Here is a 21,362-nt window from a genome sequence, read left to right on the forward strand (position 1 = left end):
CCACTGCTGTTTTACCAACAGGACCATCGTTTGTCTGCACAGCCGCCTGGCAGGTGGCTTTTTGGATTCACATTTGAGCTTTGCCCTTAGAAGAAAGAGTGGCTTTCCTGGGACACTTTAAAAGAAAGCACCTTTCAGCTGAAACCTGTTTGGCTCAGTGGATAGAGTGTTGGTCTGCGGACTGAAGGGTCCCAGGTTCGATTCCAGCAAAGGGCATGTATATTGGTTTCAGGCACATCCCCAGGAGGGGGTGTGCAAGAGGCAGCTGATTGATGTTTCTCTCTCATTGATGTTTCTGACTCTCTATCCCTATCTCTCTCTGTAAAAAAAAAAAAAAAATCAATAAAATACATTTTTTTAAAAAAAGAAAAGAAAGCACCTTTCAGAGGGAAAAATGAACAAATTTCAACACTCTTCATGGTAAAAGCTCAACAAGCGAGGCAGATGGGGACCCCCTCAATTTGATCAAGTGCATCTACAAAAGCCACCGCAGACAAGGCCAGGCTGCCTGCTCCGGTTGCTTCTATTCAGCCTCCTGGAGGTGGAAGCAGAGCAGGCAGGCCACTAAAAGAAAGAAAAGGCCTCCAGATTGGAAGGGGAGAGAGAGAGTCTGTGCCCAGTTTGGGAAGTTCCAGAGGCTGAGCAGGTCAGAGCCACTGGGGGGCGTGTGGGCATTCCTGGCTGGTGGCATTCAAGCATGCATTCAAGCAGCGTCTGCTCCCAGCGCCTGTCACAGCCTACATGCCCTGGAATCCGAATCAAAGCGAGCTCCAAATATAGTGCCGGCATCTGAGGACACATTCCACCCCCATCCCTCCCAGCGGAAGGCGGCACCCACCAGCTCAGATTGGCAGAGACAGGAGGAGGGGGGATGGACGGGTGCCTGGTGCCCTTGGTGTTACCCCAGCCCCACAAGGCCAAGCCAGCCCAGCCCAGCCGTCCTCCGCCGGGGTCAGGAGGACGGGGCTGCCTCCTGCCATCTGTCAAACACACCAGCCACCAGGGTTAGAACAGGAACGCGGGCCCCGGGGGAAAGTGCACCATGGGGCTCCCAGACAGGGGTCTGGACCCTGAACGCTCTGTTTCAAAGGAAGGCATTTCCCCACTGAGGAGGGAGCCTCATGGCAAAGTGGATGTGAGCTGAGTTGGGTGGAGGTCTGCCTCCTCCTCCCAGCAGAGAGGCCAGTCCCTTGCTCTAAGTCTGTTGTATCATCTGGAAAATGTGTGCCACGCTTGTCTCCCAGAAGACGAACCCGGGTTGATTAGCTGGTGCAGCCTGGCACATCACAGGCACCCAGCATCTTCCTCCTCCAGACAACAGGGCTCCGGTGTTCGCCGGAACAGAACGCAGCTCCTCCCCAGCCCTGTCAGAGGGCTCTGCCCGCACAGATGCAGGAGGCAGCCAGGGCAGTCAGCCCCGCCCCACCTCTGTAATGGGCAGACAGAGGCTGGCATGTTTTGAGAGCCTAAGGGAGGGAAAGGGGTATATGTTTCAGAATTGGTCAGACTCAGTTGAGTCTCTAGTACTTCCTCCCTGGGTGACCTTGGGCGAGTCTGAGACTCTGTTTCCTCGCCTGCAACGCGAGTTCGTTACCAGGTTGTGTCTCAGAGTAGCTGGCACTCATCAAGCCTTGACTCTGCTCTTCCGGCTGTGTGTGTTCTTCCACTTAATCACTCACGGCATCCTCCTTTGACCATGAGGAAACGGGGGCCCAGAGAGGCTGAGTAACCAACCCGAGGTCACACAGTGCAAAATGGTGAACCTGGATCTGAATGCCAGGCTGGCTCAGCGTTCACTCCCGCAGGAACCCCTTGCTCAGCAGCAGGGCTTGTTCTCCCAGGAAACCTGGAAACCGAGCCAGGCTCTGTCCCTGGGGCACATGCTCCTTTCCCTCCTATCCTTTCAAAACATGCCAGCATCCGTCCGCCCGTTACAGAGGTGAGGCCTCGCCGGCTGCTCTGGCTCCCTACTGGGTCTGTGCCCCCAGAGCCCTCCGAATGGGCTGGGAAGGAGCTGTGTTCTGTTCTCCCAAACCTGTTCTGTGGTCACCATTTCTTTCTCCACCCTCAGCCCTTCAACTCTTGCTAGGCAGTGGCCACACTACTCCTGAGCTTCTCCTCTTGCACTGATTGCTCATCAGTCTCTCTCCCGTTCCCCGGATGACAGGACATCCTTAGAACAGGCCTGGAGGCCCAGAACACATCCCGCCCTCCGTGCTGTGGCCTGCCTGGCCACATGAAGATACAGGCACTGATCGGGGTGATTCCTCTACACCAGCCCACCTCCCCCCCAGCCTCCTTCGCTCTGCCCTCGCCACGCCAGCCTCGCTGTTTCCAGAACACACGGTTAATGGATTGAATTGTGCCCCCACCTCAACCAAAGCTCATGTCCTAACTCCCAGGACCTCTGAATGGGAGTTAGGACTTATTTGGAAGCAGGGTTGTGGCAGATGTAATTGGTTAAGATGAGGTCATACTGGAGTAGAATGGGCTGCTAATCCCATATGACTGGTGCCCTTATAAAAGGGGAATGTGGACACGGACACACACACAGGGACGCCACGTGAAGATGAAGGCACCGATCGGAGCGATTCCTCCACACGCCAGAAATGCCAGGGATTACCAGCAACACGAGAAGCCGTGAGAGAGGCCTGGGACAGCCTGTCCTTCACAGCCTCTGAAGGAGCCCGCTCTGTGATACCTTGATCCCAGACCTCTAGCCTCCAGACTGTGAGATGACGAATGTCTGCTGTTTGAGCCCCCGATTTGTGGTATTTCGCTGTGTCAGCCACAGGAAACAGCTTGTTCCTGCCCAGGGCCTTTGCACTCGCTGTTTCCCCTGCTCGGAACACTGGGCAATTCACTTGGCAGTGAATGGGGACGGGGACGAGTCATTGGGGCTCCCGGTGGTAGGAGATTAGGATACGGAGTGAGGAGATGCCAGGCTTCGGGGACCTGTCTGTCTCTGCTGGTCCCTCTTCCTGGGACACCCCACCTCCCCCCGCAAGGCTGCCTCCTTCCCTGTTCATTTACTGGAGAGCACTTATGGCACCTTTTAACTACACATACTACTCTCTGGCATATACGTGCCAAAGGCCTGGGCTGCGTGCTTTTCAGCACACGGACCTCACACCCGACTCATCTCAGTTGTTGGCACACACTAGGGGCTCAAAGAAATGCCAACGAGCAAAGAAAGAAAAACATAAACTTCTTACCGAAGTCCCCGATCGCCCAAGAACAACGTCGGTGGGGAATGACTGGCCACAGCTCGGCGCACACAGCCAGCGGAGGGCACTAAGCGTCACTGGCTAACTTCCTGTCACAACAAGCCTCTTGGTAGACGGGCCGCATCTGGCTCCCCCAGATAACAGTGGGGTGGCATGGGGGCCGATCAGCAGTGGGCAGGCGCTTGGGCACAGCTCACCCTGCCTGAGCAAGGGAAGGCGTGCCCTCTTCAAGTAAACAGTGGCTGCTTCAACCACAGACCTGCCGGAAGGTGGTTCGGCTGTCCAGTCTAATTAGCGTATTATGCTTTTATTATTATAGATTCCACTTTTGTAAGGTAGCTAGAGTAGTCAGGTTTACAGAGACAGAGAGCAGAATGGTGGTTACCAGGGTTTAGTGGGGAGGAACAGGGAGTTGGTGTTTAATGGGTACAGACTTTCATAATGGGAAGATGAAAAATGTGTGGAGATGGATAGTGGTGATGGTTGCACAACACTGTGAATGTATTTAACGCCACTGAACTTTAAAATGGTTGAAATGTTGGGTTATGTATATATTACCACATTTAAAAAAAAAAAAAAAAAAAAAAAAAAAGAGTAAATCATCTCCTAGGCCTTGGGGGCTCCCAGAGGTCAGGCTCCGTCTGGAAGGCAGGGGCCCCGACATAAGGAGCCAGTGCTCCCGTATCAGAGGGCTGTCAGCTGGGGTGTGAGGTCTCGTGCCTGACACTGCTGTCACCGGCATTTACAGAATGCTAACGCATCACTTCATCCTCACCATGCCCTGGTGAGATGGGAGCCGTTGTTTCCCCATGTCACAGCTGAGCAAGTTGAGGCTTGAGAGGACGTTACACTGTTGCTGGAAGTGGCAGGATTGGAGGCAGGCCCGGCTGACCCAGGCCCCAGCCCTGAACCACCCTGTCCTCCTCTAGGACATCACCAGTGTGGGTGGTTTGGAGATGCTGCGTCCCGCTGACCTGAACCCACAAATCAGGGGCCCTTTGCCTTGGCCACATCACAGGGTGGAAGAGTTCACAGGCCCCAACTCCCTCGGCGAGTGTTATCCCTGCCTAAGAGCCTCGGATGCCGACTGCCGTCCCCACAGATCAAGCCTGAGCTTCCCCCCTGATGGACAAGCACGTGGGTTAGGCCCCAAGGGGACACGAGGCAGCAGAGGATTGAGTTACAGCCCTTCTGCCAGGCGGCTGGGAAGGGACACCCAAGCCTGCCAGCTGAGAAAGGAAGCTGATCCAAGGCCGAGAACCCACTCCTGGGGCCTCAGCTGCGCAGGCAGAGGCTGATGAAAACTTCCATTGAATGTCTCCCATCTGCTCCCTCCACATGGACACACTTAGCATGTGTGTGTGTGTGGGGGGGGGGGGGGGGCTGGAGTTAGACAGCCCTGGAGTCCCAGCGGAGCTGGATGACTCGAGCACCGCATGTCCCTTCTCCCCTGCAGGCCCACCTGTAAAGTGGACCCTCCCACGAGCACCCACGGTACCTGTTTCCTTCCTCTGAGTCAGCTGCTGAAGCTGGAAGTCATCTCACCCCACAGGTGGGCTTGCTCACCTCTGAATTCCTCAAGCTTTGTTTGTTTGTTTGTTTGTTTGTTTGATAATCCTCACCCGAGGATAATTTTCCATTGATTTTTAGGGAGAGTGGGAAAGAGAGGGAAAGTCAAAGAGAAACATCTATGCAAGAGAAACACATCCATTGGTTGCCTCCTGCATGCTCCCCAACCAGGGCCTTGGCTGGGGAGGAGCCTGCAACCAAGGAATGTGCCCTTGACCAGAATCGAACCCAAGATCCTTTGATCTGCAGGCCAATGCTCTCTCTATCCACTGAGCCAAACCAGCTAGGACAATCCCTGGTGCTTTGAAAAACACCTCGCTCATAGTTGACACTCAATAGACATTTACATGATGAACGAGTGAATGGGTCAGTAAGGCCATGGACTCTGGGGCTTGGGTTCAAATCTCTGCTCAGCCTCTGACTGGCTCTGTGACCACACAAACAAACCATCAAGCTCTCAGTGCCTCAGTTCCTTCATTTGTTAAAAGGAGAATAAGAAAAGCATCTACCTTGCTGAGTTGTCCAGGCAAATAAAGGAGTCTGTTTTGGTAAGGTGCTGAGAACAGAGTCTGGCACATGGTTCATTCTACATAAGCATTTGTTAAATAAATTTAAATTTTTAAAAAGAGCGAGATTCTATCAAGTACAGGAAAGCTATTTCTGCTAATCGCTTGACAGCTGCTCCCTCCCCCTCCCTCCTTCCTTCCTGCTCTTCCTCATAAAAATTCAAATGAAGCTGGAACCAATAACGCAAACCTTTCACAGAAAATGTGGAAAGAATACCCAAATTCTACCCAATACACCATCTTCCTCTCTACTGCAGGCTGGATTCAGGGCACTGACCACCCTGTGGCCACCACACTCAGGAGCCTTCCTTGTCCACCAGCCAGCTTTCCCTGCAAGGCTGGGAGGCCCCAGGACAGAGAAGTATCAAACCTTTGGTGCTCCCAACTCCTCTTTCTTATCTGGCATGTAATTCTCATAGCATAAAATTCACCCTGTTAAAGTGTACATACCGTGGGTTTTAGTACATTCACAAAGTTATGCAGCAATCACTACTATCTAATTCCAGAACATTCAATCTCCCTAAAAAGAAACTCCATACCCATGGGCAGTCACTCCCCAACCCCTTCACCCCAAATCTCAGCAACCACTAATCTACTTTCCATCTGTGTGGATTTACTTTCTCTAGACATTTCATATAACTGGAGTCATACAATATGTGGTCTTCTGTGGCAGGCTTCTTTCACGGAGTGTTATATGTTTGAGATTCATGTGGTAGCAGGTATGAGTGCTTCATTCTTTTTCACGGCTGAGTAATCCGCCATAGTCTGGATCCCCAGCTTTGGCCACGTTGCTTATTCAAGGTTTGGTGAATGAGCCATCAGACACCCACCCGATGGCAGCAGTGTCATCCCTGCTGATGAGGGGAAGTAGGCCTTCATCAGAACCACGGCGACACTATTCTGGAAGCCTTCTGAATCACTGCCATATGCATCTATACAAACAGCTTATCCAGATGGCCCTGTAGCTGAACAACCTGCTGCTGTCCTGGTCACAGCCAGCCCGTGACACAGAAAGGACCCAGACAGAGGGCCAGGAGGACCCTGTAGCCAGGGCTTCGGGCACGGTGAAGGGGAATGCCTTGGGCGTGGTATAGCAGCCGAGACAAAGCACAAGGCTCAGATGCCACCTCTGACACTTGCCAGCTGGGTGACCTCAACTTAACCCCTCTGAGACTCAGTTTCCTCAGAAAAAGGGCCATGAGGATGATGATACTTCATAAGGGTTGCTCTAAAGATGAAAGTGAGCCCTGACCTGTTTGGCTCAGTGGATAGAGCGTCTGCCTGTGGACTGAGAGGTCCCAGGTTCGATTTGGGTCAAGGGCACATACCTTGGTTGTGGGCACATCCCCACTAGGGGATGTGCAGGAGGCAGCTGATCGATGTTTCTCTCTCATTGATGTTTCTAACCCTCTATTCCTCTCCCTTCCTCTCTGTAAAAAAAAAAAAAAATCAATAAAATATATATTTTTTAAAAAGAGATGAAAGCCGAAACCGGTTTAGCTCAATGGATAGAGCATCGGCTTGGGGACTGAAGGGACCCGGGTTCGATTCTGGTCAAGGGCATGTACCTTGGTTGCGGGCATATCCCCAGTGGGGGGTGTGCAAGAGGCAGCTGACCGATGACTCTCTCTCATCAATGTTTCTGACTCTCTATCTCTCTCCCTTCCTCTCTGTACAAAATCAATAAAATATATTTTAAAAAATAAAATAAAATAAAATGAAAAAGAGATGAAAGGGAGATAATCTGTGTAAGGCATTTGGTACAGAGTAGATATGTTAGGGTTATCAATCAACAGGGACTTGAATAGGTATTTGTACACCTATGTTCATAGCAGCATTATCCACAATAGCCCAAAAGTAGAAACAAACCAAGTGTCCATTGGTGGATGAATGGATAAACAAAAGGCGGCCTGTTTATACGGTGGAAACTATGCAGTCATCAAAAGGAATGCAGTTCTGCTCCATTCTGCAACATGGATGAACCTCAATCATGATGCTAAGTGAAAGATCCCAGACACAAAAGGACAAATATGTATAACTAGAGGCCTGGTGCATAAAATTCGTGCATGGGGAGAGGGGTGTCCCTTAGCCAGGCCTGCACCCTCTCAAAATCCAGGACCCCTCGGGAGATGTCCGACTGCTGGTGTAACTGGCAATCGAACATCCCTCTCGCAATCTGGGACTGCTGGCTCCTAACCGCTTGTCTGCCACCTCATTGTCCCTAACCATTCACCTGCCTGCCTCATCGCCCCTAACTGCTCGCCTGACTGCCTGGCCACCCTAACCGCTTTTGCCTCAGTCCCTGCCACCACGGCTTTTGTCTGGAAGGTCGTTCGGCTGTACAGTCTAATTAGCACATTAGGCTTTTATTATTATTATAGATTCCACTTATATAAGGTAGCTAGAGCAGTCAGGTTTACAGAGACAGAGAGCAGAACGGTGGTTACCAGGGGTTAGTGGGGAGGAACAGGAAGTTGGTGTTTAATGGGTACAGAATTTCATTATGGGAAGACGAAAATTTTGTGGAGATGGATAGTGGTGATGGTTGCACAACATTGTGAATGTATTTAATGCCACTGAACTTTAAAATGGTTAAAATAGAAAATGGGTTATGTATAATATATTTTACAATTAAAAAAAAAAAAGAGTAAACCATCTCCTAGGTGGTTTACAGCCCTACTAGAAGCATTGCTCATGATATGGGTTAGGATATCATATCTGTGTTTATTTGTTTATAGTCAACATCTTTGTCTCTACTTCTGTTTCTACACCACCGGATTCCCCTGGGACACTGGATATACCCAGCCAATATTTGTGGATTGATGCCAGGACAGGAGGGAGGGAGGGAGGAGGAGGGGAGGGAGGGAGGGAGGGGCAGTTGCTGTGGCACAGGGAGCAGGAAGCTGGAGCACTGGTTATATGTATACCTAGGAGAGCCGATGGAGCAGTACAGGTCCCACCTGTCAGCACGAGTGGACCTCTGTCTAACCCGCTGGTGCACTGCAGCCCAGAGGGTATCCTGTGCCTTGTTCACTGAGCGCCCCGGGAGAGCTAAGTTCTGGAAGGCGCTTCACGCACAGGTGGATAATGGCTGATAGCTCCCCTGGTCACAACAGCAGTGCCTCTGCAGCGATTGGCCAGTGAATTTGCTGAACAAGGTGCAGGTGAACAGAGTTGCCTGTTTCTCACAGGTTCCCGGTCCCGGGTCTGCAGCATGGGGCCCAGTTAGCGCCGCCCAGGAATGACTCGTTTGTGCTGCTGTTCACTCCTCCCTTGGCCTGGCTGGGACCGCACCTCCTCATGAGGTCAGGCCATCAGAATGCCTGGCCTCTGGGGCTCTGGGGGAGGGCACAGCCTGGCTGCCCAGCCCAGCAGCTCACACAGTCCCGCTGTGGCTCTCACCCAGGGCGGGGGCGGGGCGGGGAGCCCTCCTCCTCTGAACACTCTCCCTGCGAGCAGACTTCCAAGATCAGCTGGTACCGGAGGTTCCTGGAGGGGTGAGCAGCCGCAAGGCAAGCCCAGGGAGTCTGACATTTAGCTGTTTGTCGGGATCGTGATGGCAGGGAAACGCTATTTCAGAACTTCCCAAGTGTCTCCGGAATGCGCCTGTCCTCAGTCACCTCAGGTTCCCCACGCTCTGGGACAGAAACCCCCACTGATCCACTTTGGGGCCAGGGGGTCCTCCTAAGCCCCCAGTCTGACCACGGCACTCCCATGCTTCAGACCTCCCAAACTCCCAGAGTCCTCGGAGAGGTCAAATGACCCACCCGTCGCTTTCTGACTCTCACTGGGGCCCAACCTCGCCACGTCCACTTCTTCAGAGACAAGTTCTGCCCCAAGTGTCTCCTCCCCTCTTCTAGACTCTGCCTGGCTGCCTTCATGACCCTCAGCTGGCGTCTAGTTCTTCCCTCATTATAAAGCATCCTTCATGCCACTTTCCTGCTCTTTCTCTCTCTCTCTCTCTCTCTCTCTCTCTCTCTCTCTCTCTCTCTCTCTCTCACACACACACACACACACACACACACACACACACACACACACACACCAGTGCCAGCTCTGTGTGGACAAAAAGGATCATGTCAAGAAAACTAGGTCAAGACGGAACCGGAAGACACATGGTCTCCACCGCCTTCCTGAAGCTTACTTTGATGACAAAGACCCATTTAAACAAGCAAACGAGCAAATTCCATATAAAATTAACAGAATGATGATGCATTCAAAGAAGTTCTAGGAATCACCTCTTTCACAGCCCCTGTGCCTAACCCAGTGCTTGACACACAATGGAAACCCAGTATTTGTGTTTACACGAACTAACGCATGTGTAAATGAACGAACGGGGACCTAGTTTATTTATTTCAGGGTCCCCTGAAATCAGAAGACCACCTTTCTGGGTGGTGGATCGCCTCTGTTCTTGCAGCCCAAATCACAGCGCCCCAGAGCCCTGTAAGCAATCCAGGGTGGAAAACACTGCTTCTCCTAATCTGTTAGCAACGGATCAGATGACAGGCCCCGGGGGAACTAATTTAAACTCATTTACATAAGGCCCCTGCTGCTTTAATAAAACTGCATCCATAACAACCATTTCCACTGCGCCTCCCCTTGGCCTGGACAGCAAGGATTTACCTTCAGTGGCTGCTCCTTAGGAATAACCCGTTTGCTAAATCGCACGCTGCTTATCAATTCAAAAGGCCAGGTCTTTAAATATTTCAGCACTTCACTGCTGACAACCGCCCTCGCCTCCCAACCCTTCCCCCAGCCTGGAGAGTTTATTGCTTAGGAAATTCTACTCCGTGCCATCTTCCCTCTTTAGGTTTGCAGAATCTGAGATGACTTGAAACCACATGGGTTTTGAGTCCCGCAGGGACCTCGGGGCAGGAAAAGAGAGGCAGCCAGGTCATTCCAGAGGCCGCAGAGGTCGCTGGTGCACAGATGTCTCCTGAACATCAAGCCAGAATCCAGCATGTCTGGCTCTGAGCTCAGGCTCCGGGGTCAGATTCCCTAAATTCAAATCTCTGCCATTTACCCATGGTGCCATTCACTAAGCGTGATGGGCTGAATTGTGCCCGTTCCCTTCTCCCCCAAAAAAGAAGTCCCCTCCAAGTATCTCAGAATGGGACCTTATTTGGAAATAGAGGCTTCAACGGAGGTCATCGAGTTAAAATAAGGTCATTCCTGCCAAAGCCAGTTTGGCTCAGTGGTAGAGCGTGCATCTGTGGACTGAAAGGTCCCGGGTTCGATTCCCGTCAAGGGCATGTACATTGGTTGTGGGCACATCCCAGGTGGGGGGTGTGCAGGAGGCAGCTGGTCATGTTTCTCTCTCATCGTTTCTAGCTCTCTATCTCTCTCCCTTCCTCTCTGCAAAAAATCAATAAAATATTTAAAAAATAAAAATAAAAAATAAAATAAAATGAGGTCATTCCTTATAGATCCAATATGACTTATAAAGGGGGAATTTGGACACAGAGGTGCAGACACACAGGGAATATGCCACGTGAAGATGGGAGTTATGCCGCCACAGCCAAGAAACTACCAGAAGCTGGAAGAGAGGGCTTCCTGGCACCTTCAGAAGCTGGCACCTCGAGCTTAGACTTACGGCCTCCAGGACTGTGAGACACTAACTTCCTGTTGTCCTGCGCTGTACAGTCATAGCGCTTTAGCTACACAGCTCTAGGGAAGGAGGATACTGACTAAGGGACAGTCTCCTTAACCGCTCTAAGCCTCACCTCCTCTTCTGCTGCTGCCATATAATACCTGCCTCTCAGCCGCTTAAAGGGCTGGGGGCACAGAGGGCTCAGACACCACCCTCAGGCTGTGTAGGCATCAGCTGCCCACCGAGAGGCCAGGGTCTCCGGGGGGTTGGCTGTGCTCCCCTTTGCAGGATGCTGATGGGGTGCAGGCATTCTGGACCCAGCCTTGATGGTAACTGCTCCATCACAGAGGTGGTCCATAGAGTAAGAGAGAGAAACATCGATGTGATATCGAAACATAACTTCAGATCCCCAGCTTTGAGGAAAGGCAGAGCTCATGGCTGGGAATATAAATTCGTCTGGCCTCCCGGATGTGGTAAAAAAAAAAACAAAAAAAAAACAAACAGCCGAGTTCATCCAAAACTTTCCTGGCATCTGGCCCAACCTGAGGGCAAGTATTTAAATCCCCTCGTGTTCCCGCTGTGGCTTTGGGTAATTCATTCATCCTTTCTGCGCCTCCGTTTCCTCATCTGTAGCATGGGCTACCCACCAAACCTATGGAATGGGGCGGTTATGAGAAGTATATGAATTAGTATTTGAATGGGCTCAGAATGTATATGTGTCTGTTAAATAAAATTCAAAATCGAATCTTCCCAAACCCACCAAATAACCACCGCCATTCACACTAGTATTGATTTGGGAGAAATATGTTCACCCAAAAGCTTGTACATAATCTTCATAGCAATGTTATTCATGGTAGCCCCACATTGGAAACAACCTAAAGCCCGACACCTGCTGAGTGGATAAGCAAATGTGGCCATCCATACAATGGAATAGTATTCAGCCATAAAAAGATATGAAGTTCTCCATCACACTGCAGTGCGGATGAAACTTGAAAACAGTGTGCCAGTCACAAAAGACCACATATTTTATGATTCCATTTATATGAAATGTCCAAAAAGGCAAATGTATAGAGACAGAAAGTGGATTAGTAGTTATCTAGGGCTGGATAGAATGGGGGAGATTATGGGATAATGACTAAAGAGTACAGGTTTCTGCCCAACTGGTGTGGCTCAGTGGATTGAGCATTGTCCCTTGCACCAAGAGGTCACCAGTTCAATTCCCAGTCGGGGCACTTGTCCCAGTTGCAGGCTTAATCTCCAGTGTGGGGCATGCAAGAGGCAGCCAATCTCTCTTCGATGTTTCTATCTCTCCCTCTCCCTTCCTTTCTCTAAAATAAATGAAAACATTTTTTCAAAAAAGAGTACAGGGATGGTTTTCTTTTGGTGGAGGAAGGAATGATGAAAATATTCTAAAATTGACAGTGGTGCTCTAGCCGATTTGGCTCAGTGGATAGAGCGTCAGCCTGAGGACTGAAGGGTCCCAGGTTCAATTCCAGTCAAGGGCACAAGCCTGGGTTGCAGGCGTAGGGGGTGTGCAGGAGGCAGCCAATCAATGATTCCCTCTTATCGTTGATGTTTCTATCTCTCTCTCCCTGTCCCTTCCCCTCTGAAATCAATAAAAATATGTTTTTTAAAAATTGACAGTGATGATGATTGTACAACTCTATGAATACTAAAAACCATTAATGTTTACCAGTACCCTTTAAATGAGTGAATGGTACAATATGTGAGTTATAGCTTAATAAAGCTGTTGAAACATTAAATAATAATAATAATAAATCTGCCCTGCCAGTGTGGCTCATGCCCTTAGCCAGAATTGAACTAGGACCCTTCAGTTTGCAGGCTGACGCTCTATTTGTTGAGCCAAACTGGCCAGGGCCAAGCTCATTGTTTTGAACCAAACAATTCAGAGGACTATCAAGAAAGAAGAGAGGAGGAAGAGGAAGAGGAGGAGGAGGAGGAGGAGGAGGAGGGTGGGGAGGAGGAGAAGAAGGGGAAGGGGAAGGGAAGGGGAAGGAAGCAAAATTCCCATTGGAATTCCACCCATCAGAAACAAAATTGAGTTAAATTTTTAAAATTAAAAAAATATTTTTAAAAAATTTAACCTAGGTCTTGACAGGGTGCCTCAGTGCTATTTTTTAAAATCCTCACCTAAGACATGCTAGTTGATTTTAGAGAGAGGGGAAAGGAAAGAGAAAGAGAGAGAGAAACCTCAATCAGTTACCTTCCCCAACCAGGGATCAAGCCCTCAACCTGGGCTGCTCCAATCCATTGAGCCACACCAGCCAGGGCCGCCTCAATGCTATGTTATAACCAGTTCCACACGCCCAGTTTTAGTTTTTTTGTGTCATCACTTGGAGACTTTGGAAGAAGTGAGGGAGGCTTTGATTCTCAAGTCAGTTTTGTTAAACAGAGAAACCAAAAGGCCAGTTGGTCTGGTCACTCGGATGTGGTAAAAACAGCTGAGTCCATCCAAAACTTCCCTGGCATCTGACCCAAACTGAGGGCAAGTGTTTAGCTGAGAAACAAAGACGGACATTAAATGCAGAAAACCCCTTTTGTGCCCACACAGCGGACAAGTTATGTTGAGTTATGCAGCTATTCTGGGGACAATGATGTTTTGTAAACAGTTGGCAAAGTGGCTTTGTCAGGGACATTACAGCGGTTCGGAGCCTTTTCACTGACAAAAACTATATGGAAGATAAGGGGACATCATATTAGAGAAATATGCATAACTTAAATTCGAGCAGATATAGATAACAAATATCTGAAAACCTTTGTTTCCTACTGCACCCACTTATCCCTGTGCATAGAACCTAGAGACTGTTGACCGCTAGGGAGTTAACTAAAACCCGTCTTCATTTGTGGATCACAAAGCCTGCAAAACAGGCTTAACATAGTCCAGAATAGGTGACATGGGTACATTCCATGTCTTGTTAATGCGGTCTTCAGTGCTACAGACATGTTTTATTTTAAAATGCCATGATTGTAAATGTTTTTGAGAATCCTAAACATGCTAGGTTAAATTTACAATTATTAAGCCCATGCAATAAAGTGTATTCGTTTCCCAAGCTATTGCCATTTGTCTCTGCTCGGTGGCAAAGGACCAGGGGCCCCTGCATTGTCCCAGAAGGGTGGGGACAGTGTCTCTTTTCTATTGAGTAAATGAATGAATGAACAAATGAGTCCTAGAGTCTTAGAATATGTGACCTGCCTGGGGCCTTAGAGGACAATTGTTTTTATTTAGTCCTGCTTCGTATGGACCAGGCCCTGCACTGGGTCATACACACACATTAATCATCTGTAATTTTCATGACAATCTTACGAGGTGCATATAACCATCCCCGTTTCACAAATGAAGAAACCAAGGCTCGGAGAAATGTAGTGAATTCCCGAAGGCACAGCCAGAGCACTGCGGAGCCGCGGTAGGGACCAGGGCTTTGGATGGCATGTCCCCAAATCTCTCCATCACCACTGGTATCCCACCCCCCTTACAAGTGAGGAAAAGTCACACAGCCGTGGGCAACAGAAATAACTCTAACAAAAACAATAACAGCATTTGATCTGCGCCAGATCCTATATGAAAAGCTTTACATATATTGACTCATTTGCTCCTCAGCCAGATGCCCAGATTTTGAAACTATGCAATTCTCATTTTAGTGATGGGGGGTGGAGGCTCAGAGAGGCTAAGTAACTTGCCCAAAGTCACCAGCCAGTCGGTACACCCCCTGCTTCTTTCCTGATGTGGAACTATCTACTCAACAGCACAGCACGTATGGAAGATGTTTTTTTGTTTGTTTTTTTTTATCCTTTATGTGACTCTGAATCATATGTAGGTAGGATCAGAGAATAAGATCAGGCAGGAAGATCAGGGTGTGTGAATGGAAGGAGGACCACGGGGAGTGTTGTGGTTAAAATATGGCTCCGGAGACTTCCCTGTGCAGATCTGATTCCCAGCTCTACCTCATCCTGCCCACAGAACTTGGGGCCATCCTGTCACCTGTGCAAGCTTCATTTAGTGGAGATAAAATGAGAATAGTGTGAGCTATTGGTAATTAAATGTATGTTTTCACACATATTCTTTTTTAATGTTTTTTTTATTAATTTTTAGAGAGAGAGAGACATCTATGACAGAGAGAACCATCTATTGGCTACCTGCTACGCACTCCCTGCTGGGGATAGAGTCTGCAACCAGTGCAGGTGCCCTGACTGGAATCAAATTGGTGACCTACTGGTACATGGGTTGACACTCAACCACTAAGCCATACCAGCTGATCTTTACCTATACTCTTTGTACTTACTGTACACCCTCAGTGAATTTCTGCCACCATCACCATCCTCATTAGTGTGCTTATTATTATTACTATTATTATCATTACACAAAATGACAGCAGTGACTTAGCTGATTTCCTTGCTTTATGTCAGAGAATCTTGAGACAAGAGGACATGTAAGCTTCAACAAGGAAGAGAAAGCAAGACCTTGTGTTCTGTCAGTGGGCAAGGATTCCAGAAACTGTTGTGAAAGGTAGGGTGGCCAGGCTGAAGGGTCACTGATTAGAAGCTGGACCCACCAGGTTAACCAATAGCTCAATAATTCCTTCTGATCCAGGGACTGAGGGTTTTCCTTTCCTTCCCGTCATGGCCGACCACCTGTATCCCTCCAACCATCACACAGGACCCAGAGCATCAGGGGTCACTCACCGCCATGACCAGTTCGAAGGGGTACTTGTAGATACGGACAGGAGACTGGTACTTCTGCACCATGTTCTCAGGGGAGCACCAGCAGAAGCCACTCAGGTAGGAGGGAGCACAGAGCCTGGGAGACAGGTGACGGCTGAGGTGGCAGCTCCCTCCACGCAAGGGGTAGGACCACCCCCTCTAGCCCCACCCCCAAAATCTCCCAGCCCTCAAAGCAAAGGAGGCAATGTAATCCTCAAGGTAATCTCTGCCAGACCCCAACACTCACCCTCCAAAAGCAATCAGTATCCCAAACTTGCTTTGGTCCCTACTCCTTCCTATGGAGGCCCCCAGAAGCACCCTCACTGCCACTCACATGGAAACACACACATTCGCCATTCTTACACCCCCACAGTTCACCACACGTACCCCATAGCTCGTCACAGACATCCTCCAAGAATCACTGTATCTTCCCTCCCGTTTCCTCCAAGATACCTTGACACACACAGTCTTTACCAAACTTCACACACACACTGTCTCTGTCTCACACATACACACACATGCAGGACTCTCTCCTCCCACGTGGGACCACCCTTGCACCTGCACGTAACTTTCACACGCACTCAGTTCCTTGGAGCATGCACCTACCCAACTCTACCCACACACACAGTTCGTCTTGTGCGCACACACACGCGCGCACACACACACACACACTGGTGCGCACATGCAGGAGACCAACACAGGCATGCACACAAGCATGCTTGCAAGGGCCGGCTCACCCTGGCTGTCAGAGTCTGCGGGGACACAGCCCGGGGCGGCGGGGAACTCAGCCCGCTAGGGACCCCGCAGCCTCCTGGCTCCGAGCGCAGCGCCTGGGGTGAGGCCGGACCGCAGTCGCCGAGCCTGGAGAGTCCAGCCCTGCGCACCCTGGGGCCTAGGTGGCCAGGGAAGGGCCTTCGTCGGGTCGCGAGTGAGACCTGCCGGGCGGGAGGGAGCGCTCCAGGACCCGGGACAGCAGAGATCCTGGCCCGGCCCCGCCTCTGGACTGGCCCCGCCCATTTATGGCCCCGCCCACGTCCCCTCCCAGATCCACCCGGGCCCTTGATTGGCCCAGCCGCTGTCTGCCCCCCCCCCGCCTTAGCCCCTCCTTTCATTTATTTTTCTTGTTTGATCACGCCCCCCAGCACGGCTCTTCCTCCAGATTGGCCACACCTCTCTTGGGCCCCGCCCTCAACCGGTTTCTCCCTTAAAGTAGCAACCTCGGGAATCCATCCCCAGGAAGAGCCCGCCCCAAGGCTCCACCCCCAATCTAGCTTTGCCTCCATGGACCCTTTCCTGCCCAATGCCTCCCCTCCTAGTACCGTTTACACTTGGCCTCTTCTGTAACTTGATCAACTTGGACTCTGAGCCCCACTCCTCCCACTGGTCTCCCCTCAGTGCCCTTATGGCCCTGCTCCCAAGTCCCACCCAATGCATCATTCATTCACTCTACAAACATTTACAAAGCACCTACTACGTGTCAGGCACTTCTAGGCACTGGAGAGTCATTAGTGAACAAAACAGACAAAACCCTTGCCATCTGAGAGTTTACATTCCGGGATTGAGGGTAGGGGGGGAGAGACAAATGTTAAATAAATAAGGCAAATACATAGTATGTGAGATGGTGAAAAATGCCAAAGTGAAAAATATAAGCAGGGAAGGGGTGCAAGAAACAAGTGGAATGGGGGTACAATTTCAAACAAGGTGGACTGGGGTCTCCGTGGGAGGGTGACGGTTGTCCATTATTCTCACTCAAACCCTTACAGCCATCCCAGGACCCCCAGGGACCCAGCTTCTCTTCCATAAGTCCCTCCTTCTTCTCCCCATCTGTTTGGCCTAAAGGAGCCAAGAAGCTGGCTGAGCACAGCGTTGCCATCGTGTATTTATTAGACATTTACTGAGCACCTACTATGTGCCAACACTGGGTGGCTTTACCCATTCACAAGGGGGAGTCCGACAGATGCACATGCCCTCGTGTGGCCCACAGCTCTGGGCAGGGAGGGGTGTGTAGGGAGACAGACACTCAGTTTATTAAACATATATTTTCACCCTGTGATACTCAGCCCCTGCTTTGTTCTTAGCTTGTTTCACATTCTATAATAATTTTATTTATTCATTCATTTTATTTACTTGTGGGTTATTGACTGTCTCTTCTAGGAGGCTGTGAGCTTTAAAAGGTTGGGACCATGTCTGTCTTGTGATCTGCCCCCAGGTACATAGGATCTTTTTTAAGTTACAGTTGACATTCAATATCACTTTATATTAGTTTCAGGTGTACAGCATAGTGGTTGGACAATTATGTAATTTAAGAAGTGATTCCCCCGATAATTCCAGAACCCACCTGACAATGCATAGTTATTATGACATTACTGACTATGTTCCCTAAGCTTCACTTTACATCCCCGTGACTATTTTATAACCACTAATTTGTACTTCTTATTCCTTTCACCTTTTTCACCCAACCCCGAGGCCCTCCCCCATCTGGCAACCCTCAGTTTGTTCTCTGTATCTATGAGTCTGTGTCTGTTCTGTTCATTTATTTTTTTTCTTTGGATTCCATACATAAGTGAAATCATATGGTATTTATCTTTCCCTGTCTGACTCAGGCACTCAGGATCTTACTGGTGACCTGTGGCCAGTTATTATATGTTTTCTTGATGAGGTCTAAAAAGGATTGAAATGGAGCACAAAGTTCCCATGCCTGCCACAAGATGGCAGCAAACGACAGTTCATGGCTGCGGGGTCTCCACAGGGCGAATTGTCGGAGTTGGGTCCAGGGATGTTTTGCTATAGCCTGGACTCAGTGCATGGAAGTAGTGAGCATTAACACAAAGCTATAATGATGGCACGAAAGGCCTTAAATTGCACAAAGTAACCACAGAACGGATGTTTGCACGTGGAAGGATGGGGCGGCAGTAGTCTGTCCCAAACCTTCCAGCTCCCTTCAGCAGGGTGCATGTTCATACAGATTCCCGAGGGTCTGCTGGGTGCAGGGGATCCCAGGATGCTCGGAGTGAAAGTGGACCCTGGGGAAGAAGGTGGTGTGCTCCCAAGTGAGGGCGGTCTGCTCCTAAGGGCTCCTCCCAGAGGTGGGCGTGTTTCCACTCCCATTCATTCTCTTTCGCCCTGGCTGCATCTTCCCGGACGCCCCAATCCACACGTGTCTCCTTGGCCACAGAAGGTGACAGCTTGGGGGAGCAGCCGCGGAGTGGGCCAACCAGAGCCAAAAGGAGCCGAGGAGAGGCCCTGAGGCTGCGGAAGAGGTGCTAGGTTTCCTGGCTCCATCCGCCCAACCGTGAGGGCATGGCCCTGGGTGGGGGGAGGGGTGCGACAGTGGGAGGGTATAGAGAGAGCTCAAGGTGGAAAATGGGGCCCTAACTTCTTCCTGCAGCCCAGGGGAAGTAGCTTAAGCCCACCACCCGCCTCGGGTTACCGGTTATGACCCCTGTTCTAATTATCCTGCCATTCATGGGGCACTCGCTGGCGCTTGCTGTACCAGCATTATTCTAAGGCTGCAATGATGGGGTGCTAAGGCGGTAAGGATGAAAAGGTTTTGGAACTCCATAGAGGTGCTGGTTGCACAGCATTGTGAGTGCACTAAACGCCACCAAATTGTACACATCGAAGTGGTTAATTTTACATTATATGACTATTATCTAATTTTAAAAAATCTTTTTCAGGTCACAACTATTTTAATCTTCATTTTATTTTATTTTAAAATATATTTTATTGATTTTTTTACAGAGAGGAAGGGAGAGGGGTAGAGAATTATAAACATTGATCAGCTGCCTCCTACACACCCCCTACTGGGGATGTGCCCACAACCAAGGTACATGCCCTTGTCCAGAATCGAACCTGGGACCCTTTAGTCCGCAGGCCAATGATCTATCCACTGAGCCAAACCAGTTAGAGTAAATCTTCATTTGAAAGACAAGGAAAATAAGCACAGAGAGGTTGAGTAACTTCCTCAAAGTCACACAGCTAGTAAGGAACTCAAACCCAGGACTCTGGTTCTCCAAAGCCTTCTTCCCTCAGGGCTGGAGCTGAACTAACAAAGATGCGATTTCCCAGCCTGACTTGAAAAGATAGCTAGGCACCCTGGGCCCTGGACTGAGGAGGTGCCAGAGGATGGGGTGATTTGAATTCTGGGGCATGAAGTCAGTCCAGGGACAGGACCTCCAAGCTCTTCCTACTTGCTGTATACTGCTTGTCCTGTGGGAATGACCAAGCCAGAGATGCCTCATAGTGAGTTGTATTTTGAAAACTCCAAAAACACCCCCAGGTCTTTGCGTGTTTGTGATACATTTATTTGACTAAAACACTGGGCCCAATCCTAACACAGAGGCTCCTGGAAGGTATCCTGAAGGGAAATGTTCTCCGTTGATATCAAGAGCAGGTGGCATGAAGAGGGGGTGGAGTGAGAGGGCCCTAAGTGAGGGCGGTCTGCTCCTAAGAGCTCCTCTCAGATGTGGGACACAAGTGGTCCTAGATCTGGTTCCTGTAATACGTAAGGGCCCTGGGATAGTGCTGAAGCTAAAAAAGTTGAGTATTATTTTTTTTATATATATATTTTATTGTTTTGGTTTTTTTACAGAGAGGAAGGGGAGAGGGACAGAGTTAGAAGCATCGATGAGAGAGAAGCATCGATCAGCTGCCTCCTGCATACCCCCTATTGGGGATGTGCCCGCAACCACGGTACATGCCCTTGACTGAACTCCAACCTGGGACCTTTCAGTCTGCAGGCTGACGCTCTATCCACTGAGCCAAACCAATTTCGGAGGGGTATTTTTTTAAATTTTTATTATTGTGGTAAAATACACATAACATAAAATTTACCATCTACCCATTTTTTAAGTATACAATTAAGCAGCTTTTAATACATTTGCAAGGTTGTGCAACCAGCACCACTATCTACTTGCAGAACATTCTCATCACCCCAAACGGAAACTCCATCCCTTCACACAGTCACATCTTCCTCCCACCAGCCCCTGACCCCTCCCCACCACCTCCACCCCCAATCTGCTTTCTGCACCAATCTCTCTTTCTCTCTCTCTCTCTCTCTCTCTCTCTCTCTCTCTCTCTCTCTCTCTCAATATATTTTATTGATTTTTTACAGAGAGGAAAAGAGAGGGATAGAGAGTTAGAAACATCGATGAGAGAGAATCATCGACCAGCTGCCTCCTGCACACCCCCCACCAGGGATGTGCCCGCAGCCAAGGCACATGCCCTTGACTGGAATCGAACCCAGGACCCTTCAGTCCGCAGGCCAATGCTCTATCCACTGAGCCAAACCTGTTTCGGCTACACCAATCTCATTTGTCAGGCTGCCTCTGCGTCCCTTCAACCGCCCTCCCCTCCCTGTTCCTCCTCCCTCTCTCCTCCTCAGGGCCCCCCCCAGGGCAGAGCTGAGAGGCCTCTTGGATTTGGGACTTGGAGGCTCTTAGGAGTCAATGGCAGGCAGCTGTGTTCAGGTGTGCAGGTTGTAGCCTATAGAACTCAATGCAGAGGTCCTTGTCATTAGGTGGCTTTGTTTTAGCAAAAAATGGGGGTAAAATAGCTCCAGCTTGGAAGGGGGGAGGCATTTCCCATGGGCCTTTGCTGAGGGGCTGGCATTTGAGATGGTGCAGTGTAGGAGGGAGATAACTCTGCTTTACTGAAACATAATTCTCACAGCATACAATCCATTCAGAGTCT

The 21,362-nt window shown here is 49.8% G+C and overlaps 1 protein-coding gene across 2 annotated transcripts in view; it reads right to left on the reverse strand.

Moving 5' to 3' along the window:
• Positions 1-16,604, reverse strand: part of SEC14L5 (SEC14 like lipid binding 5) — a 40,279-nt gene extending 23,675 nt beyond the window's left edge. The window contains exons 1-2 of one of the 2 annotated variants that reach the window (XM_084882289.1): positions 16,409-16,599; positions 15,654-15,768 (exon numbers count right to left, since the gene is read on the reverse strand). In XM_084882289.1, coding sequence (XP_084738415.1) covers positions 15,654-15,716 — 63 coding nt within the window. In that variant the 5' untranslated portion in view covers positions 15,717-15,768; positions 16,409-16,599. Of the gene's footprint in view, positions 1-15,653; positions 15,769-16,408 lie in introns of both variants that reach the window. The other variant, XM_084882288.1, reaches the window with a different exon arrangement.
• Positions 16,605-21,362: the final 4,758 nt, after the last annotated feature.

The sequence above is a fragment of the Pipistrellus hanaki genome (assembly GCF_964339955.1).
Source record: "Pipistrellus hanaki genome assembly, chromosome: 4".
Taxonomy (NCBI): Eukaryota; Metazoa; Chordata; class Mammalia; order Chiroptera; family Vespertilionidae; genus Pipistrellus; species Pipistrellus hanaki.